This window comes from Pteronotus mesoamericanus, unplaced genomic scaffold (genome assembly GCF_021234165.1).
Source record: "Pteronotus mesoamericanus isolate MK-2021 breed Mesoamerican mustached bat unplaced genomic scaffold, CSHL_Meso_final scaffold_232, whole genome shotgun sequence".
Taxonomy (NCBI): domain Eukaryota; kingdom Metazoa; phylum Chordata; class Mammalia; order Chiroptera; family Mormoopidae; genus Pteronotus; species Pteronotus mesoamericanus.
In genome coordinates, this window is record NW_026555311.1 from 13,929,944 (window position 1) to 13,946,754 (window position 16,811).

The 16,811-nt window shown below is 36.0% G+C and overlaps 1 protein-coding gene across 1 annotated transcript in view; it reads right to left on the reverse strand.

Annotated features, from left to right (window-relative positions):
- Nucleotides 1–5,244: 5,244 nt before the first annotated feature.
- CUNH4orf17 (chromosome unknown C4orf17 homolog) overlaps nucleotides 5,245–16,811 on the reverse strand; it is a 28,489-nt gene continuing 16,922 nt past the window's right edge. Inside the window, exons 4-8 of the mRNA XM_054591540.1 lie at nucleotides 15,328–15,471; nucleotides 9,445–9,526; nucleotides 8,044–8,242; nucleotides 6,997–7,040; nucleotides 5,245–5,444 (exon numbers count right to left, since the gene is read on the reverse strand). Coding sequence (XP_054447515.1) covers nucleotides 5,245–5,444; nucleotides 6,997–7,040; nucleotides 8,044–8,242; nucleotides 9,445–9,526; nucleotides 15,328–15,471 — 669 coding nt within the window. The remainder of the gene's footprint in view (nucleotides 5,445–6,996; nucleotides 7,041–8,043; nucleotides 8,243–9,444; nucleotides 9,527–15,327; nucleotides 15,472–16,811) is intronic.

Here is a 16,811-nt window from a genome sequence, read left to right on the forward strand (position 1 = left end):
GATAAGAGAAGAAATCAAAAAATTTCTGGAAACAAATGAAAATGAACAGACAACAGTCCAAAACCTATGGGACACAGCAAAGGCAGTCCTGAGAGGGAAGTTCATAGCAATACAGCCTTACCTAAAAGTGATAGAAACATTTCAAATAAAAGACCTAACACTACAACTTCAAGCACTAGAGAAACAACAACAAATAAATCCCAGAGCAAGTAGAAGGAAGGAAATAGTCGAGATTAGAGCAGAACTGAATGACATTGAGACGAAATGAACAAGTCAAAGGATCAACCAATCCAGAAGCTGGTTCTTTGAAAAGATAAACAAAATCGACAAACCTTTAAGCAGACTCATCAAGACAGAAAAGGAGAGGACCCAAATAATATCAGAAATTAAAGAGTAGAAATAACAACTGATATCACAGAAATACAAAGGATTGTCAGAAACTACTATGAACAATTATATGCCAAGAAATTTGAAAATCTTCATGAAATGGACAAAGTTTTAGAAAAGTATAATCTTCCAACACTGAAGGAGGAAAAAACAAAGCTTGAACAGACCGATAACAGCTGGGGAAATTGAAGCAGTAATCAAGAAACTCCCGACACACAAAAGCCCAGAGCCCGGCGGTTTTACAGGAGAATTTTACAAAACATTTAAGGAAGAGCTAACCCCTGTCCTTCTCAGACTATTCCAAAAAATCCAAGAGGAGGGAAGACTCTCAGACTCTTTCTATGAGGCCAGCATCACCCTGATCCGAAAATCAGATAAAGACCCTAAAAAGAAAGAGAACTACAGACCAATTACGCTGAAGAACATAGATGCTAAAATCCTCAACAAAATATTGGCAAGCCTCATCCAGCAATACATTAAAAAGATTATCCACTACGACCAAGTGGGATTCATCCCAGAGATGCAGGGATGGTTCAATATACGCAAGTCAACAAACATAATACATCACATAAATAAAAGAAAAGACAAAAACCACATGATCATCTCGATAGATGCAGAAAAAGCATTCAATAAAGTACAGCACCCATTTATAATCAAAACACTCAGCAAAATGGGAAGAAATGGGGCATTCCTCAACATAATAAAGGCCATACATTAAAAACCTACAGCCAACATCATACTCAACGGGCAAAAACTAAAAGCTTACCCACTAAGATCGGGAAGACGACAAGGATGTCCACTTTCACCACTTCCTTTCAACATGGTATTGGAAGTCCTAGCCATAGCAGTCAGACAAGAAAAAGAAATAAAAGGCACCCAAATAGGAAAGGAGGAAGTAAAACTATCATTGTTTGCAGATGACATGATAGTGTACATAGAGAACCCTGTAGACTCTACCAAAAAACTCAACCTAATAAGTGAATTTGGCAAAACAGAAGACTAGAAAGTCAATATTCAGAAGTCAAAGGTATTTTTGTACACCTGCAATTAAATAGAAGAAGAAGAAATCAGAAAAAAAAAAAATCATTCGATATAGCAACAAGAAAAATAAAGTACCAAGGAATAAATTTAACCAAGGAGGGAAAAGACCTGTATGCAGAAAACTATACAACATTGAAACAAGAAATTAAGGAAGACACAAATAAATGGGAGCATATACCATGCTCATGGATTGGAAGAATTAATATCATCAAAATGTCCATACTACCCAAAGCAATTTATAGATTCAACACAATCCCTATTAAGATACCAATGATGTATTTCACAGAAATAGAACAGATATTTCAAAAATTTATATGGAACCATAAACGACCCCGAATCACCGCAGCAATTTTGAGAAAGAAAAACAAAGTAGGAGGGATCACAATACCAGACCTCAAACTCTACTACAAAGCCACTATACTCAAAACAATCTGGTACTGGCACAAGAACAGACCCATAGACCAGTGGAACAGAATAGAAAGCCCAGAAATAAGCCCAGGTCTCTATGGGCATCTAATATTTGACAAAGGGGGCAGAAGCATAAAATGGAGCAATAATAGCTTCTTCAACAAATGGTGTTGGGAGAGCTGGACGGCTACATGCAAAAAACAAATTGGATCATCAGCTGACACCATACACAAAAATAAACTCAAGATGGATAAAAGACTTAACTATAAGTCGCAACACCATCAAAGTCCTAGAGGAGAACATTGGCAGGAAACTCTCAGATATCCCACGCAGCAATTTTGCCACCGATATGTCTCCTAAAGCAAGGGACATAAAGGAAAGAATAAACAAGTGGGACCTCATCAAAATAAGAAGCTTCGGCACAGCAAAAGAAAACATTAGCATAATGAAAAGGGAGCCAACCCTATGAGAAAATATATTCGCTAATGATACATCAGATAGAGGTTTGATCTCCAAGATATATAAAGAACTCACTCGACTCCACTCCAACAAGACAAACAATCCAATCAAAAAATGGGCAAAGGACTGGGCAGACACTTTTCCAAGGAAGAGATACAGAGGGTCCAGAGACATTTGAAAGGATGCTCAGCATCACTAGCCATCAGAGAAATGCAGATCAAAACTACCATGAGGTACCACCTCACACTGGTCAGAATGGCCATCCTATACAGATCAAGAAACAACAGGTGCTGGCGAGGCTGTGGAGAAAAGGGAACCCTAGTACACTGTTGGGAATGCAGACTGGTGCAGCCACTGTGGAAAGCAGAGTGGAATTTCCTCAAAAAGTTGAAAATGGAACTGCCTTTTGATCCAGTGATTCCCCTGCTGGGACTATACCCTAAGAATCCCAAAATGCCAATTCAAAAGAACCTATGCACCCCAATGTTCATAGCAGCACAATTTACAATAGCCAAGTGTTGGAAGCAACCTAAATGCCCATCAGTAGATGATTGGATCAAAAAACTATGGTACATTTACACAATGGAATACTATGAAGCAGAAAGAAAAAAAGAACTACTAAACTTCGCAACAGCATGGATGGAACTCGAGAGCATTATGCTAAGTGGAATAAACGGGGGCAAAAGACAAATACCATATGATCTCACCTATAAGTGGAACCTAACCAACAATACAAAGATGCAAGGAAAATAAGACCAGCAACACTGAAAGGAAAAGAAACCAACAGAGACAAGATGGAAGGAGGGAGCAGAGGAATAGGAAGGGAAGGGGAAAGTCAAGGAACATATAGCAAGGACTCATGGACAAAACCAAAGGGGAAGAGTTGGGGGAGGGAGGGAAGAGGCAAGGGAAAGTGGGGGGGTAAGCAGAGACAAATATATTTGAAAAAATAAAAAAAAAATAATAAGATAAAATTTAAACATGCCAGTTGTCATAGAAATAAAATTGTCCAAGGCTACGTGATCTGACAGGTGGATATTACCAAGTTTCAAAGGAAAGGGAATCTGCAATGCTATTACAACCTCTCCATAACAGGAAAAATATAGATAGAGAGAGAAAGCTTTGATATTAATTTCATAAGTGGTCCTGATGTGCTTCAGTAGTGTCTAGTGGTTAAGCATATATATCCCAGCCACATTTTGAACCACTCATTAAACGTTTGTGTGGGAGAGAGAACTTTTGGTAAGATTTTACCAAATTCAATTTCCCTTTTCATAGAATATAGTACTGGAATATGATTGCTACTTAAGAATTTTATCAGCCCTTTCAGCTGGACTATTGCTTAATCATAGAATATGATTAGAAGTGATGTGTACCATTTCAAAGCCAAGACTTTAAGCGTATGTGCTCGTGTTGTAGGAGGCAGAATAATGACGCCCCCGCCCCAAGGTTCTAATCCCTGGGGCCTGTGATATTACATAGTAATGGGGGATTAAATTGTTAATCATTTGACTTTAAGATAGCATTATATTGGATAACCTAGATAACATCCAGGCCCAATGTAATTACAGGAAGAGGGTAGCAGAAGAGTCAGTCTCAAAGTAATGTGTTGTAAGAAAGATGCAACCAGCCAATGCTTGCACTAAAAGTAGACAGGAACCATGAGCCATGGAGTATGGGTTACCTCTGGAAGTTGGAAAAATCAAACAAAACATATTCTCCCTTAAAGCTTCCAGAAAGAATGTAGCCCTGACAACCCTTTGATTTTAGCCCATTGAGACCCATTTTGGAACTCTGTCTTCATAATTGTAAGAGATAAAATTTGTGTTTGTTTAAGCTGTTAAGTTTCTGGTAATTTATTACAGCAGCTAGAGTAAATTAATACTTTTCCTTCACTCTCTTTTTCCTCTTTTGACAGCAGGATGCAGTTGACAGTGAAACCCTAGGTGATGGTTGAGCCAAAAGATGGAAGGATCTCAGGCCTCTGAATCAGGCAATAAAGCAAAGTCATCTGCTGACTAAAAACATACACTTTGGACTCTTGGCTGAGATACAAACTTCTGTTGTATTTGAAAAATGACATTTGTTTCAACTGTATATCCCTCCACAATTAGTAGAGCTCTCTGCTTCTCAGTTTTATTTTTAAAAAAACAATAACAATAGTAGCAACCTCAAATATTTACTTTGAAAATTAAATGTTACTATATCTAAAGTGTTGAGTGATTTCTAACACAGTAAGTATGATGTGAATTATTAAAATTGCACCTGCATGTACACACAAACACATAATTTATAGTATCTCTTGAATATCAAGCAAACATTCTAAATAAAAATTGGATAATTGGGAGATAGAATACAGAAGTACACTGAATGGATAGTAACCATGGCCCAAGAATGGTTTATTTTTAAAATACAACATGTTCAATATTAGGAAATTTGTTAATACCATTCACAATAATGAGTGGAAACTAGTTCCTTTCTGGCTCATAAGTTAGGGATAATTTTTATAGCTTTCCTTTGGAGGGAAGTGAGCACTTTTTCATAATATCCCAACAATATTGTGACACCTATATAGATTGTGAAAATAGGCTCATATGTTAACATTCTCAGAGTTATGAGCAGGTGTTGAATTAGAACCTGCTTAATTCTGATATTGATGACTTTTTTCTAGTATCAGGGTCCTATACTTATGTAATAATACTAATAATGCAAGATTAAAAGTGTAGTATATAAATAAACATTTTTTACATATGGTGTTAATATTAGAAATAGAAATCATGTCTCCAATAATATTTGTTTAGTAGCATTATATGCACGTGCTTTGAGATTTACATATGTGGCCAGATAGAGGAGCCATTGATTCCTTGTTACCAAAATATTTAAAAAATATTTGATGCTGTAACAACATGAAGCTGATGTTTGTGAAAGAATTAGCCCAGCCTAGAATTTCTACTTTTGGTAAGTTAAAGGAGAAAATGTTCCTTGGGGAGAGAGATTGTATCCTTGGAGACACCTTGCTGACATTGGTTTTGTTGATGCACTCTGCTGAGTTTTAGGCCTGGGAGGAGACTTTGGTTTGCTGAAATATTCTGCAACAGGTATGGTCATCTTGTTTCTTCTTATAACCAATGGAGGCTTGTGCTCAGCCTCTGAAATAAAAATAAAAATCTAAATAAGACTATAATTTAGACATCAAACATAGCTTTTGCTATGTTTTAGTAGAAAATGATAAAAAATGATACAAAGTTTAGGTGAACCAAATACACCCAAAATTCATAAAATAATCTAATCTTTCCTATTATCTGCTCATCTTTACTGAGTAATTTGTTCTGTAACATGCAGATATGTTCTTTACTCTTAGAATCAAACATTATTTTGGTAGGAATGAATTAGGCTCTGCTCGTATTTAAGGAGTTACTTGTTCTATAACATGTAGATATGTTCTTTACTCTTAAACATTATTTTGGTAGAAATGAATTAGGGTTGGTGATGGACACAATGGGGATCAGTGGGAGAAAGGAGAAGGCTCTATGGTCCTGATAGACAAAAAGAATAAATAAACAAGCAGGTTAAAATGAGTTATTTGTACTCATGAGACCTTCCCAAGGCCTACATGGTCACATCCAAGGAGGGGTAAGGATTTGGGGAGGTGCTAAATATGAAAAACTGGAGACAAAGTGGTATGATTTGGGGATTCTTATACAAAAAGTGTTAAATATCTAGACACGGTAGATAGATTTGGGGCTAAAAGGAAGGCATAAAGTTGAGTAGTAGAAACATCACTGTCGGGATTTTATATAACTAGGGTGAAGAGTTGGGTAGAAGACGATACAATACACAGTCCTTGGAGTGTCAGAATAAGGGGGTATTTTCTAATTTCTAAATTACATTTAGTATTGCCTATTAGCAAATAGAGGCCCTTTGGGGTTAGTTACCTTCAGAGCGCCTGCCGGGGTCTAGAGTGACTTCCAGGAACTCTTAACTGATTACTCTATCATTCCTAGTATAAGGGGAACTTGTAGAAATAATAAGATAGACTTTTATTTGTGGTTGTAGATATACTTCATAGCCATTGCTCTATAGACATTGCTGCTGTGCTTGTTTTAAGGTTAGGAGCTACCAAATCCCACAGGGATATTTTGGTTGGGCTATTCTGGATCAACAGAACTTTTCTACAATTCTTGATTCTTCTTGGCCTAAGTCTTAGGCTCGGGTTCAGGCTTGGTTTCTGGTAGGGACACAAAACTTTGAATTTCAGCTGTCTCATGGGGCATCTGCTGACTGACTGCCATTTTACTGTTTTCTCTGGTTGACTTTGTATCTAGGGAAAATCATTTGGCTCAATGACAGTTAAGCTGTGAAGAACCAAAACTCTGAGATCATTGTCTCTTTGTTAAGCCAATGCAAGACTTCTCCTATCATTAGACTGGCATGACCGAACCTGTACTTCCCTGTGTCCTCTTGTCTTGCTTCTCAAAGAATGCCTGTCCCTGAATGCCTTTACTTTCAATACAAAGTTGAATTTGTATCATATATCTCTGTGAGAGATTCAGCACATGCTTCCCCTTAGACTAGCTGGAAATCTCTATTGTATTTTACTGCATTTAAAACACTGGCTCCTTAATATCTGTGCCCCTAACTAGTTAGATATTCACTGGTTTCCTTATAACAAATCAGTAATTATCACAAACTGTACTTAACCTTTTGGTACTTCCTTATTTTCCTCAGATCCTTGACTTGACACTCTAAATCAATTGAAGAAAGAGAAAATGAAATTCACAGATACAAACAAGTATTTTCTATAGACTGCATTATTATCATATAAGCTAAGTATGTATGTGTCTTAAATATGCTCTTACGATCCTTTGTTTCCCAAAGTAGACAGTATTAAATGTTTTTTCCAATGAAATATTCTTCTGATTTTAACTAAATTAAACAATATATCATACTTACTAAGGTAGAGGGCCTGACACTATCTCCCAGTTTCTAGTTTTATGTAAACTTTAAGGTGGAGACAAGGTGCAATGTTACAAAATTCTCCTCTGTATTAATGCTTATTAAAGTGATCTATTATGTTTTGAATATTATTGTTTCTGAATTTAAGCATTCCTCAACTTTTAATTTTAAAGCAACAAGATTTTCTCTCTTAGTTTAAATAACATCTTACCACATTCTTTCACTTTGATGTTATACATAAATACGCATTTTCTGTCATTGAAATTACAAGGTGGTTATTTTCCTAATGGTTATTTTTCCCTCTGACAACCCCCAGGAGTATGTCAAAGATAATTAACTGAAACAATTTATGTTAATCTTACATTGTTCTGTACAAATAAGTGATACCTCTATGATACACATTTAACAAAGTATACAATAACAATGAAATTTGAATTTCCTTTAGAGCTGTTATTTTTAGGTAAACTAAAAAAAATGCACTATATTTTCTTAGATTTCTTGGTGGCTACTCTTGCCTGGCACTTACTGGGAAGAAAAGTTTCCTCAGAAAGAAAGATTATTGGGTAAGGAAGACATAGCCCCTGCAAAAATGATCTGAAAAAATAGAATTTAGAATGATTCTCAGTACATTTATTAAAATGAAAAAAATAAAAACCAAATACATGTCTCTGTCATTTACTGAATAAAGAGGAACTAAGACTTCAGCATGTTTAGTGTTTTGAAAGATAATGAAAAGAGAATTCAAGTCTTTATGAACCATGTGCCCTCTGGGTGGCCATTGTGTCTAATTACCTGGTCGGCTGATGTCCTTCTCGAGACCTGGTCAGCACTTTTGAGCTCATGGGTGAATCTGAGGGTGCTTTAACTTTGGTTGTCTTCCCAGTCACTGCTGCTGGTCCTGTGGAGATGTTCTTTCTTCGAGGGTGAGGACGAGCCAACAAGTTTATCTCAGCCAGCTCAGCATGAATCAAAGCCGAGACCCACTCTTTTTCTGATTTAATAAAAGGGGTGGAAGGGGCATGAAGGTTGTAATTATCATGGTCTAGAAATACTGATTTAGTTTTTGGTTTTTTTATAATCCAGCACTCCAGTTTAAAAGGCTGGCAACCTGTTCTCTGGGTAGACACTTATGTGTGAGCCAAGGTTTCTGCAAAAAAGTTGCTTCATAACAACCCAGCTTCTATTGACCTGTGATATTGTGGAGTGCCCAGAGTAATTGACTCATTGAGGTACTTGTCTATGAATGGCAGTGGCATAGTTTTCAAATGCTGAGCTCGAAACTCAGCCTTAAAGCCCACTGCCAAATGAAAAAAGAAAAGAAAAAAAGTCAACTTATAAAAAATTACAGCCCTGGACAGGTAGCTCAGTTGGTTAGAGCATTGTCCTGATATGCCAGGGTTGCAGTTTGATCCTTGGTCAGGGCACTTGCAAGAATCCACCAATGAATGCACAGATAAGTGGAACAACAAATTGATCTCTCTGTCTCTCTCTTTTTCTCTCTTCCTCAAAAATCAGTAAAAAAAAAAAAAAATAAGTACAATATAATCTCATTAAATACAGACTGATAGTTAAATAATAGTTACAAGCTTACCAGAAAGGCACACTTTTCACTGAAATGATGTCTTTGTTAATTTTATTTATTATTGTTGTTCTTTTTTATTTTTTTCTGGTTCTTCACCACCCCCCACCATCACAATAAGCACTTATTTCTAGTGTAATTTTTTTGTTATATTCTTAAAAAGGAACAAAAATAAAGAATAACTAAAGACTTTTTACCCCAAAATACTTCTCAATTGCCTGCCAAGTAGTCTTGAATTCCTGGGCTAAGAAACTATTTCCAAAATGCTCTCATTTAAAACATTATTCTGTTCCTGGCACATTGCTGTGTCCTAACTTTAATTAGTGCAATGGTTTTCAAAGAGTTGTCACCAGACCAGCATGATTATCAGCATCACCTGGAAACTTGCTAGAAATGCAAATGCTCAGGCTCCACCCACCTCAGAAGTTTGGCCTCAGTCAATCTGATGACCAGCTAGGTTTGAGGAGAGGATGGCTGCTCTGTGTGTTTTCATGGAACAGGCCAAGAAGCATCTAAAGGAAGCTAGTGATGATTCTGGTGGGGAATTGGAACTTGGGAGGCTGTGCTACTGCCATTCATACCCCAGGCAGAAACACACTTCTCATTAATCTCACCTTTTGAACTTGCATGAAGCAGCCACTGCAGAACTTCTGCCAGAGAATCAGTATGTAAAATGTTACAGAGCTTTGCCAGAATCTGACAGGGAATATTAGAGTCACATAGTGAGCAAATAAATGGGACAAGGCTTATAAAGTTCCCCTTACTTTTTCCACAGTCTTATTTTACCAAATGTCACTCTGTACACAGTGCTCAATTACATCTATTGTGAGTTAAGTTTGGGAGCCAGTGGAATCTTTGAAAAATTTCTCCAGTAAAAGTAGTAATAGTTTAGGTTAGGTGACATAGTTTTCCTTGTTTTGTCCATTCAATACCAACATTATCCAGAAGAATAATTCATTTTTTCTTCTCTTGGGAAATTGATCCTTTCCCTTTTTACCATGGGGTTCTAATGGGGATCTTCCAGTCATAGAACTGTCCCCCATCAGTACTTCTCCTCATTCTAGTGGGTGAATCTAGCTGGATTCATCATTGTTCCTCAGTTCCCTGAACAGTGATTGGCCCAATGGGATAATCTAATTTCCTTTGTCAACCAGGATCCTTTGACAATTTTTATCAGAAGTTAAGGGCTAAAGTGTGAATGATGAGATAAATATATGAATAATTGATTCTAATAAAATGGGACTATAATAAGCATTAAAGTGCAAAGTAGTAAACACATGTAATGATGTTTTCAGTTTGACCCTAAACTCTGTCTGCTGTTGGAGCATAGACATATCTGAAATTCACACCTGTCTCCTGAACTTCAGTCATATGAACCATGAGCCTACCAAGTGTATCCTCTTAGATATTCTACAGTTACTTTGAAGCAAAATATCTAAAACTAAACTTCTGTCTTTCTCTTCCTAAAAACTGCACTACCAGGCTTCCCTGTCTCAATGAATAGTACCAGCATATATTGAATGTATGTTCAATCCAGAACCTGGGATTCATCCTAGGCACTCCCTTGCCCTTTTCTACAATATACTGTCAGACAACAGGTTCAGTAAATACTTCCTTCTAAATATTCCTCAAATTTCTCCATTTCTCTCTATCAGCACAGCTTTGACCCAGCTAAACCGCCATCAATTCTTCTGTGAGCTACTGCAGCATCTTTTTTTCCTCGTCTCTCTGCTTGAAATCTTTTCTTAAAATGCTTTTAATTCAACAAATATTTGTGCCCGTCATTGATCTAAATGCTGAAGATATAGAATTAGAATTAAAGGGCGGAAAAATCCACTGCCTTACATTGAGCTTTGTTATGTCCTCAGTAATGCCAAATCCCGAAGACAGCAAGTTAAATTTGTTCCTAATTTCACAATAAATCAGTGGCCATGGCAAAAATAGAAAAAACTCTTTGGTATCCTCTAGGCCACTCTGCTCTAATGGCTTTTCATCAATATTGTGATTGTACATTACTCCCAGTTTCTTTAACTCATAGATCACTCATTGATCAACTTTGAGAGAATGTAAGTATCCTTTTAGTGAGAGGAAGTAGAATATGTTCTCGTAGAAGGCCTCCTGTTTTCTTTTCTTTGAGTTTTGTTTTAGAAGGTGGTAAATATATTGGCAGGTGAGTTTGATCTGTTGAAACTTAATTTTGGGAGTTGGGAGTGTAGGTCTAGAGTAGCCCCTATTCTAGGGCTAGAGTACCCTACTCTTTTTTTTAAGGTTTGATCTTTCTGGGGTCTCAACTAAATTCCTGGTAGGTTCAACAAGGTCTCTTCGGTCCAGCAGATCAGAAGTCCAGCATCTCTAAGCAATGTGCTGCTTACCATTAGCTTCCTTCTGCCAGGTCTCAGAATCTCATCCTCTGCATGTGCAGCTTATATCAGACCAAAGACTCATGGAACCCTATGCAGATTTTTGGAGCTCATTCTCTTCACAGATCCCTCTGTGTCAGAATCTTAATTTGCCAATTCCAGCCCTGTCAGCATCCCCAAAACCTAGACTTTGTTTTCTCTACCTGGTGAAGCTATTGCTGTCTGGGCTCCACTTTTCTGTGCCATGATTAGGAGTGTGCCCCCGACAGAAATGTGGAAACCATCCTATTTGTTTTCTTTCCTCAGTGGTCAGTGGTCATATATTTTTACTGTCTTTTGCCCAATGCCTGAAATCAGCTTCTTTATATAATTTTTCCAGTTATATGATTGTTTTCAGTAGGTAGCTAAGTCTGGAACTTAATCTACCATTTTGGAAGCAGAGTACCTTGTCTGCAATTTTGCCTCCTCCTCCCAAATTAATTCTGCATATTGATTTAGAGTAATTTTCCTAAAGTACAACTCTGAACAGGTAATTCTTGTACTTACAAAATAATTCAATATCACTTACTGCTTAAAATTAGTCACTGAATTTCCACAGCCTTTGTGATGAAATCTGAACACCTCAATATAACTTATAAAGAACTTTTATTATCTGTTCTCTGCTTAGTCCACAACCCCATCTCTGGCAATGTTCTCCCTGTATTCTCTGCAACAGCCATAATAATTGCTCTTAGTTCATTGAATAAACAGTATTCTCACTTCTTAATCTTTAGGCAGAGGTTCTCTTGGCTGGGAATGACCTGTTCTATACTTCTCTTTATCTTCTAATTATAGCTTAAACATTCTTTAGGTTTCTTTCTTCCAAAGACTCTCTTAGCTCCAGAAATCTCCTCCTATCTGATTTTATAATACCTGTACAATCCCTCTCATAAGCTCTGTGAATGAAGGAACCAAGTTCATTTTTTTCCCCGTAAAATGGCTCTAGTAGTGCTTAGTTGTCTTTAACTTCATTCAAAATAATTTTATTAGATTGTATTGTGACAGCTGTCATATCAGCATGAATTTTTTTAAAACATCAAAATTGGTGACTTTATGCAGCCATGTTAATATTGTAGATGGAAGAAAATAAGCAACATTTTCAGCATATCATGCTTTATCATTTCAAGAAATGTAAAAACGCAACTGAAATGCAAAAAAAATGTGTATTGTATGGAGAAGATGCTGTGACTGATTAAATGTGTCAAAAGTGGTTTGCAAAGTTTTGTGCTGGAGATTTCTTGCTGGATGATGCTCCACAGTTGGGTATACCAGTTGAAGTTGATAACAATCAAATTGAGACATTAACTGAGAATAATCAACATTATACCATGCAGAAGATAGCCAACATATTCAAAATATCCAAATCAAGCATTGAAAAATCATTTGCACGAGCTTTGTTATTTTTTTATGTTTTGGTTCCACAGAAGTTAAGCAAAAACCTTCTTGACTGCATTTCTGCATACGATTCTCTACTTAAACGTAATGGACACATTCTGTTTTTAAAACAAATCATGAGGGGCAATAAAACGTGTATACTTTACAATAATGTGGAATGGAAGAGATCGTGGGGCAATCAAAATGAACCACCACCAACTACACAAAAGGCCAGTCTTCATTCAAAGAAGGCGATGCTGTGTATATGGCAGGGTTGGAAAGGAGTCCTGTATTATGAGCTTTTTCTGGAAAACCAAACAATTCATTCCAATAAAGTACTGCTCTCAATTAGACCAACTGAAAGCAACACTCGACAAAAATTGTCCATAATTACTCAATAGAAAACACATAATCTTCCATCAGTATAACGCAAGACCACATGTTTTTTGATGACCAGGCAAAAACTATTACAGTTTGGCTGGGAAGTTCTGATTCATCCATGATATTCACCAGACATTGCACCTTTGGATTTCCATTTATTTTGGTCTTTATAAAATTCTCTTAATGGAAAAAATTTCAATTCTCTTGAAGACTGCAAAAAGCATGGAACAATGTCTTTTGCTCAAAAAAACATAAAAAGTTTGTGGAAGATGCAATTATGAAGTTGTCTGAAAGATAGCAGGAGGCAATGGAACAAAACTGTGAATATGTGGTTCAATGAAGTTACTGGAGAAAACAGAAAACCGAATAAACTTTTTGGCCAACAAATATTTCTATAAACTAAAGATCTTTAGGAGGAATGCTAAAAACAACATCCTAATAGACACAGAAGTCTGTTTTCATTTATAGTAGTAATTGTGAAACTGCATACTTTTTCATACACACACCAGCACAAACATGTCTTGATTTTGCAACCCATTCAGAGTTATCAGACTGAAGAGGAGGAAACTGCATTATAGTTCAGATGTTTTGTAGAATGCATGGAAGAATGGGATACCACCAAGATGAGCCCTATTTTTAAAATTCTTTTACATAAGCCAAAAAAATATTTAATGACCTGTTTTCATGCTTTACTTCTCCTTTAATTTCTTTAATAAGTAGTCAACAATTATTTGCTAAAATGCCATGTCGTGTGTGTCAGCTAATATTTTTTCAGCAAAGTAGTGAGTGCTGAGGAATCAGTCTGAACCAGGTAGACAAGTTACCCTCCTTCAAAGAGTTCACATTTTAGTGGATTTTGTATCAACTGATGTCCAGTTAAATCAATACTGTACGACATAAGATGCTTCTGAGAGAAAGGCTCTTTAATAGATACTCACAAGGCCATCCTTAATAGATGTGTCCTAGGAAGCAAGACAGCCTTACAAAAAACTGCACTCAGCTTATGATTTAGTTGAGTCGAGGGTTTATGTGATTATCTTATTTTCTACAATTCCACTTTGATCTTGTTAGAACTTTTGAATTTATGCATTTGACACTCAATAAATATTTATTTAATAATTACTAGGTGCCTAGCACTTATCCATGCTGTGAAGATAAAAACAGTAACCAAGATAGACATGTATGAGATTTCATAAGACTTAAATTTTAGTGTGAGTGAGGTGGGAAGGCAGAGACAATATTGGAAAAAATAAATATGAATATATCATATATGACATGATTTATGAAAAAAATAAAGGATAATGGGATGGAGAGTGACTGGGTAGCTACCTTAGATTGAGTGGTCAAAGAAAGTACTTCTGACTAAGTGGTATTTAAACTGAAACCATAATGAGAGGAAGGTGACCACTGAAAGCGTTAAAGAGAATTCCCAGCAGAGGAAAACCCTTCAGGGAGAGAATGAGGTGGACAGTGATTCTGGAGTCTCTGTAATATAAAGCCTTTAGCCAGAATCATTAGGAAATTATGTATAAACACAAGCCATATCTGTAGATATTCTGCCTTCTTGTCCTTCCTTTTTATTCTCTTTCCCAATTTTGTCTTCAACATTAAGTATTATACCCAATGACACTGTTATCCTTTATTTTTAACATAGTTCTTTATCAGGATTATTCAATAACAACTCTTACAATATGCTCTACTATTGCAATTGCTACTACTGATACTTATTTAAAAATTCTATCAGAGTCATCATTACAGTATTTTGACCTTTAATTCATTGTAGTGGGTCTTAAAGTGAGGAAAGGTGAAGGTTATCAAAAGGATCTAAAGAAGGTAAACAAAGAATGGCAGATAACAAATATTAGATGATTGATTTATTCATAATATACCATTCTCAGAAATAACTGAAGCTGGAAACATCCAGTTGTTGGATATGACATATTACTATTAATATAACTCAATTTATAACCCCAACCAGAGAAAGTGCTTCTCAAGCATTAGGAAGATGATAAAGACAGACTTAGGAAAATTAGGGCCAACATTGTTTGGCAAATGTCAAGCTTTTCATTATGTCTAAACCAAACACTGGTTTTATTTTCTCTCTCTCTCTCTCTCTCTCTCTCTCTCATTTGTATTTTTTTTTTTTTAACAGTGACAGGATTCCAGGGAGAAGTAAGACTGCAAATGAAAATAGGATCAGGCCTCAGATTTCAGGCTAAGTGGTTTTAAATTAATTCAGTTGTCAAGGGGAACGACAGAGTTTTAAGGATGCTACGTGATATGATTTTTTTTTTGTCTGTTCATTCTGTGCCCAAATTATGGATTAAATAATTTGCCCCTTACTTTGATTTCCTGGTCCAGATAGTTTGGTATGCATACAGTGTTCTCTTTGACATTAGTCTGGGTACTCATCACCTCTGAAGAACAAGATCCAGCGGTAGAGTATGCCTTTGGAGGTGAGAGTAGATTGTTTACTTTAATTTCTTCCTAAATCAAAGATACAATATAATCAATATGCACGTGCATCCACTTATATTTTGCATAAAAATTAAATGTAAAATGAATGAGACATATTGTAGCTAAATTAGAAGCATACATAAAAGCAAAAAGGTTAGTTTTAATCCCCCCTTAAATATCTAACTTTCAAACATATGCATTTAGAGACAGAACAAATAGAATCATTATTTACTTTTTGTGAAACCACTTTAAACCATTGGCTGAACAGCATAATAATTTTTAAATGTTTACTGTATAATGTTTATTTATAGTGCTGCTTCTTATAACAACCAACTCATGACACATAATAAAATTTTCTGTTGAGTTGGGAAGATTTCTCTTTCATGATTGGAAAAGACCGTGGAGAGGTTTTATGGTGTTTCTGTAGAGAACGAACTGCTGCCTCCTTGCTCTGCTAAATGTCAGCTGAAAGGTAAACTTAATTATTTCCCTTGATTCTTTGGAAAAGAAAATAGAAAGTCTATTTTCTTGTTTTGGGAGATAAAATATACTGTTTGAAATTTTTTAAAAGTTTGTAGGAGCTTTAAGCCCAAGAAGAGTTATAGATCTGCATACTTATTCCAAGAAAGGTTTAACCTTCAGAAGTGAGGGATATATAAAGACACATAGAAACTGGTGACTGAATATGTCAGCAGCTGGGATCTATGATGACTAGACTTGATTGAACAATGTTTAACTGTTGACATTTACTGAAAATAAAGTTGCAGTGTACTTAGATGAATTCTTTTGTTAAAGTTTATTGTGTAGGCTTCTAGTTATGGGGAATAGCAATATACATATTTGGTTTAAACCCCCCCCCCCAACTGAACACAGCTAAAAAGGCAGATTAAAATGTAAAAAAACAATGTTGATGAATGATTAAATAGGAATTAATAGGTTAAAAGTGAAAGGGAAGTAAGAAGGTTGAAGTGTAACTAGTGCAATAGCCATTTTTTTTTTAGGCCATTAATCCTGGAGAATGAGAACTTTCCTTTTGGCTTAAAAGTCCTGAAAGAGAGGACCCAAATTTCAAGACCTGGACAAGAGCCACCCAAGGGCTATACTCTCAAGGTGAAAGTGATCTAGAAATGTAACAGTCTTTGAAGAAATAAGGGCTGAGATCAAGGTTTGAACTGTGTTTAAATTAATCTAGTCTTATAGAGCCTCTGGGTTCCTATAAAAAAAAACACAAATTCTCTCTGGAACAAAATTCAGTTATCATGCATGGGCTTCATATTCCCACAAACAATTTTTCATATATAATATCCAGCAATTGAGCTGTGATTCAAAAGGAAATTATAATGCTAATTAGAAAAAAATTAACTTAATAC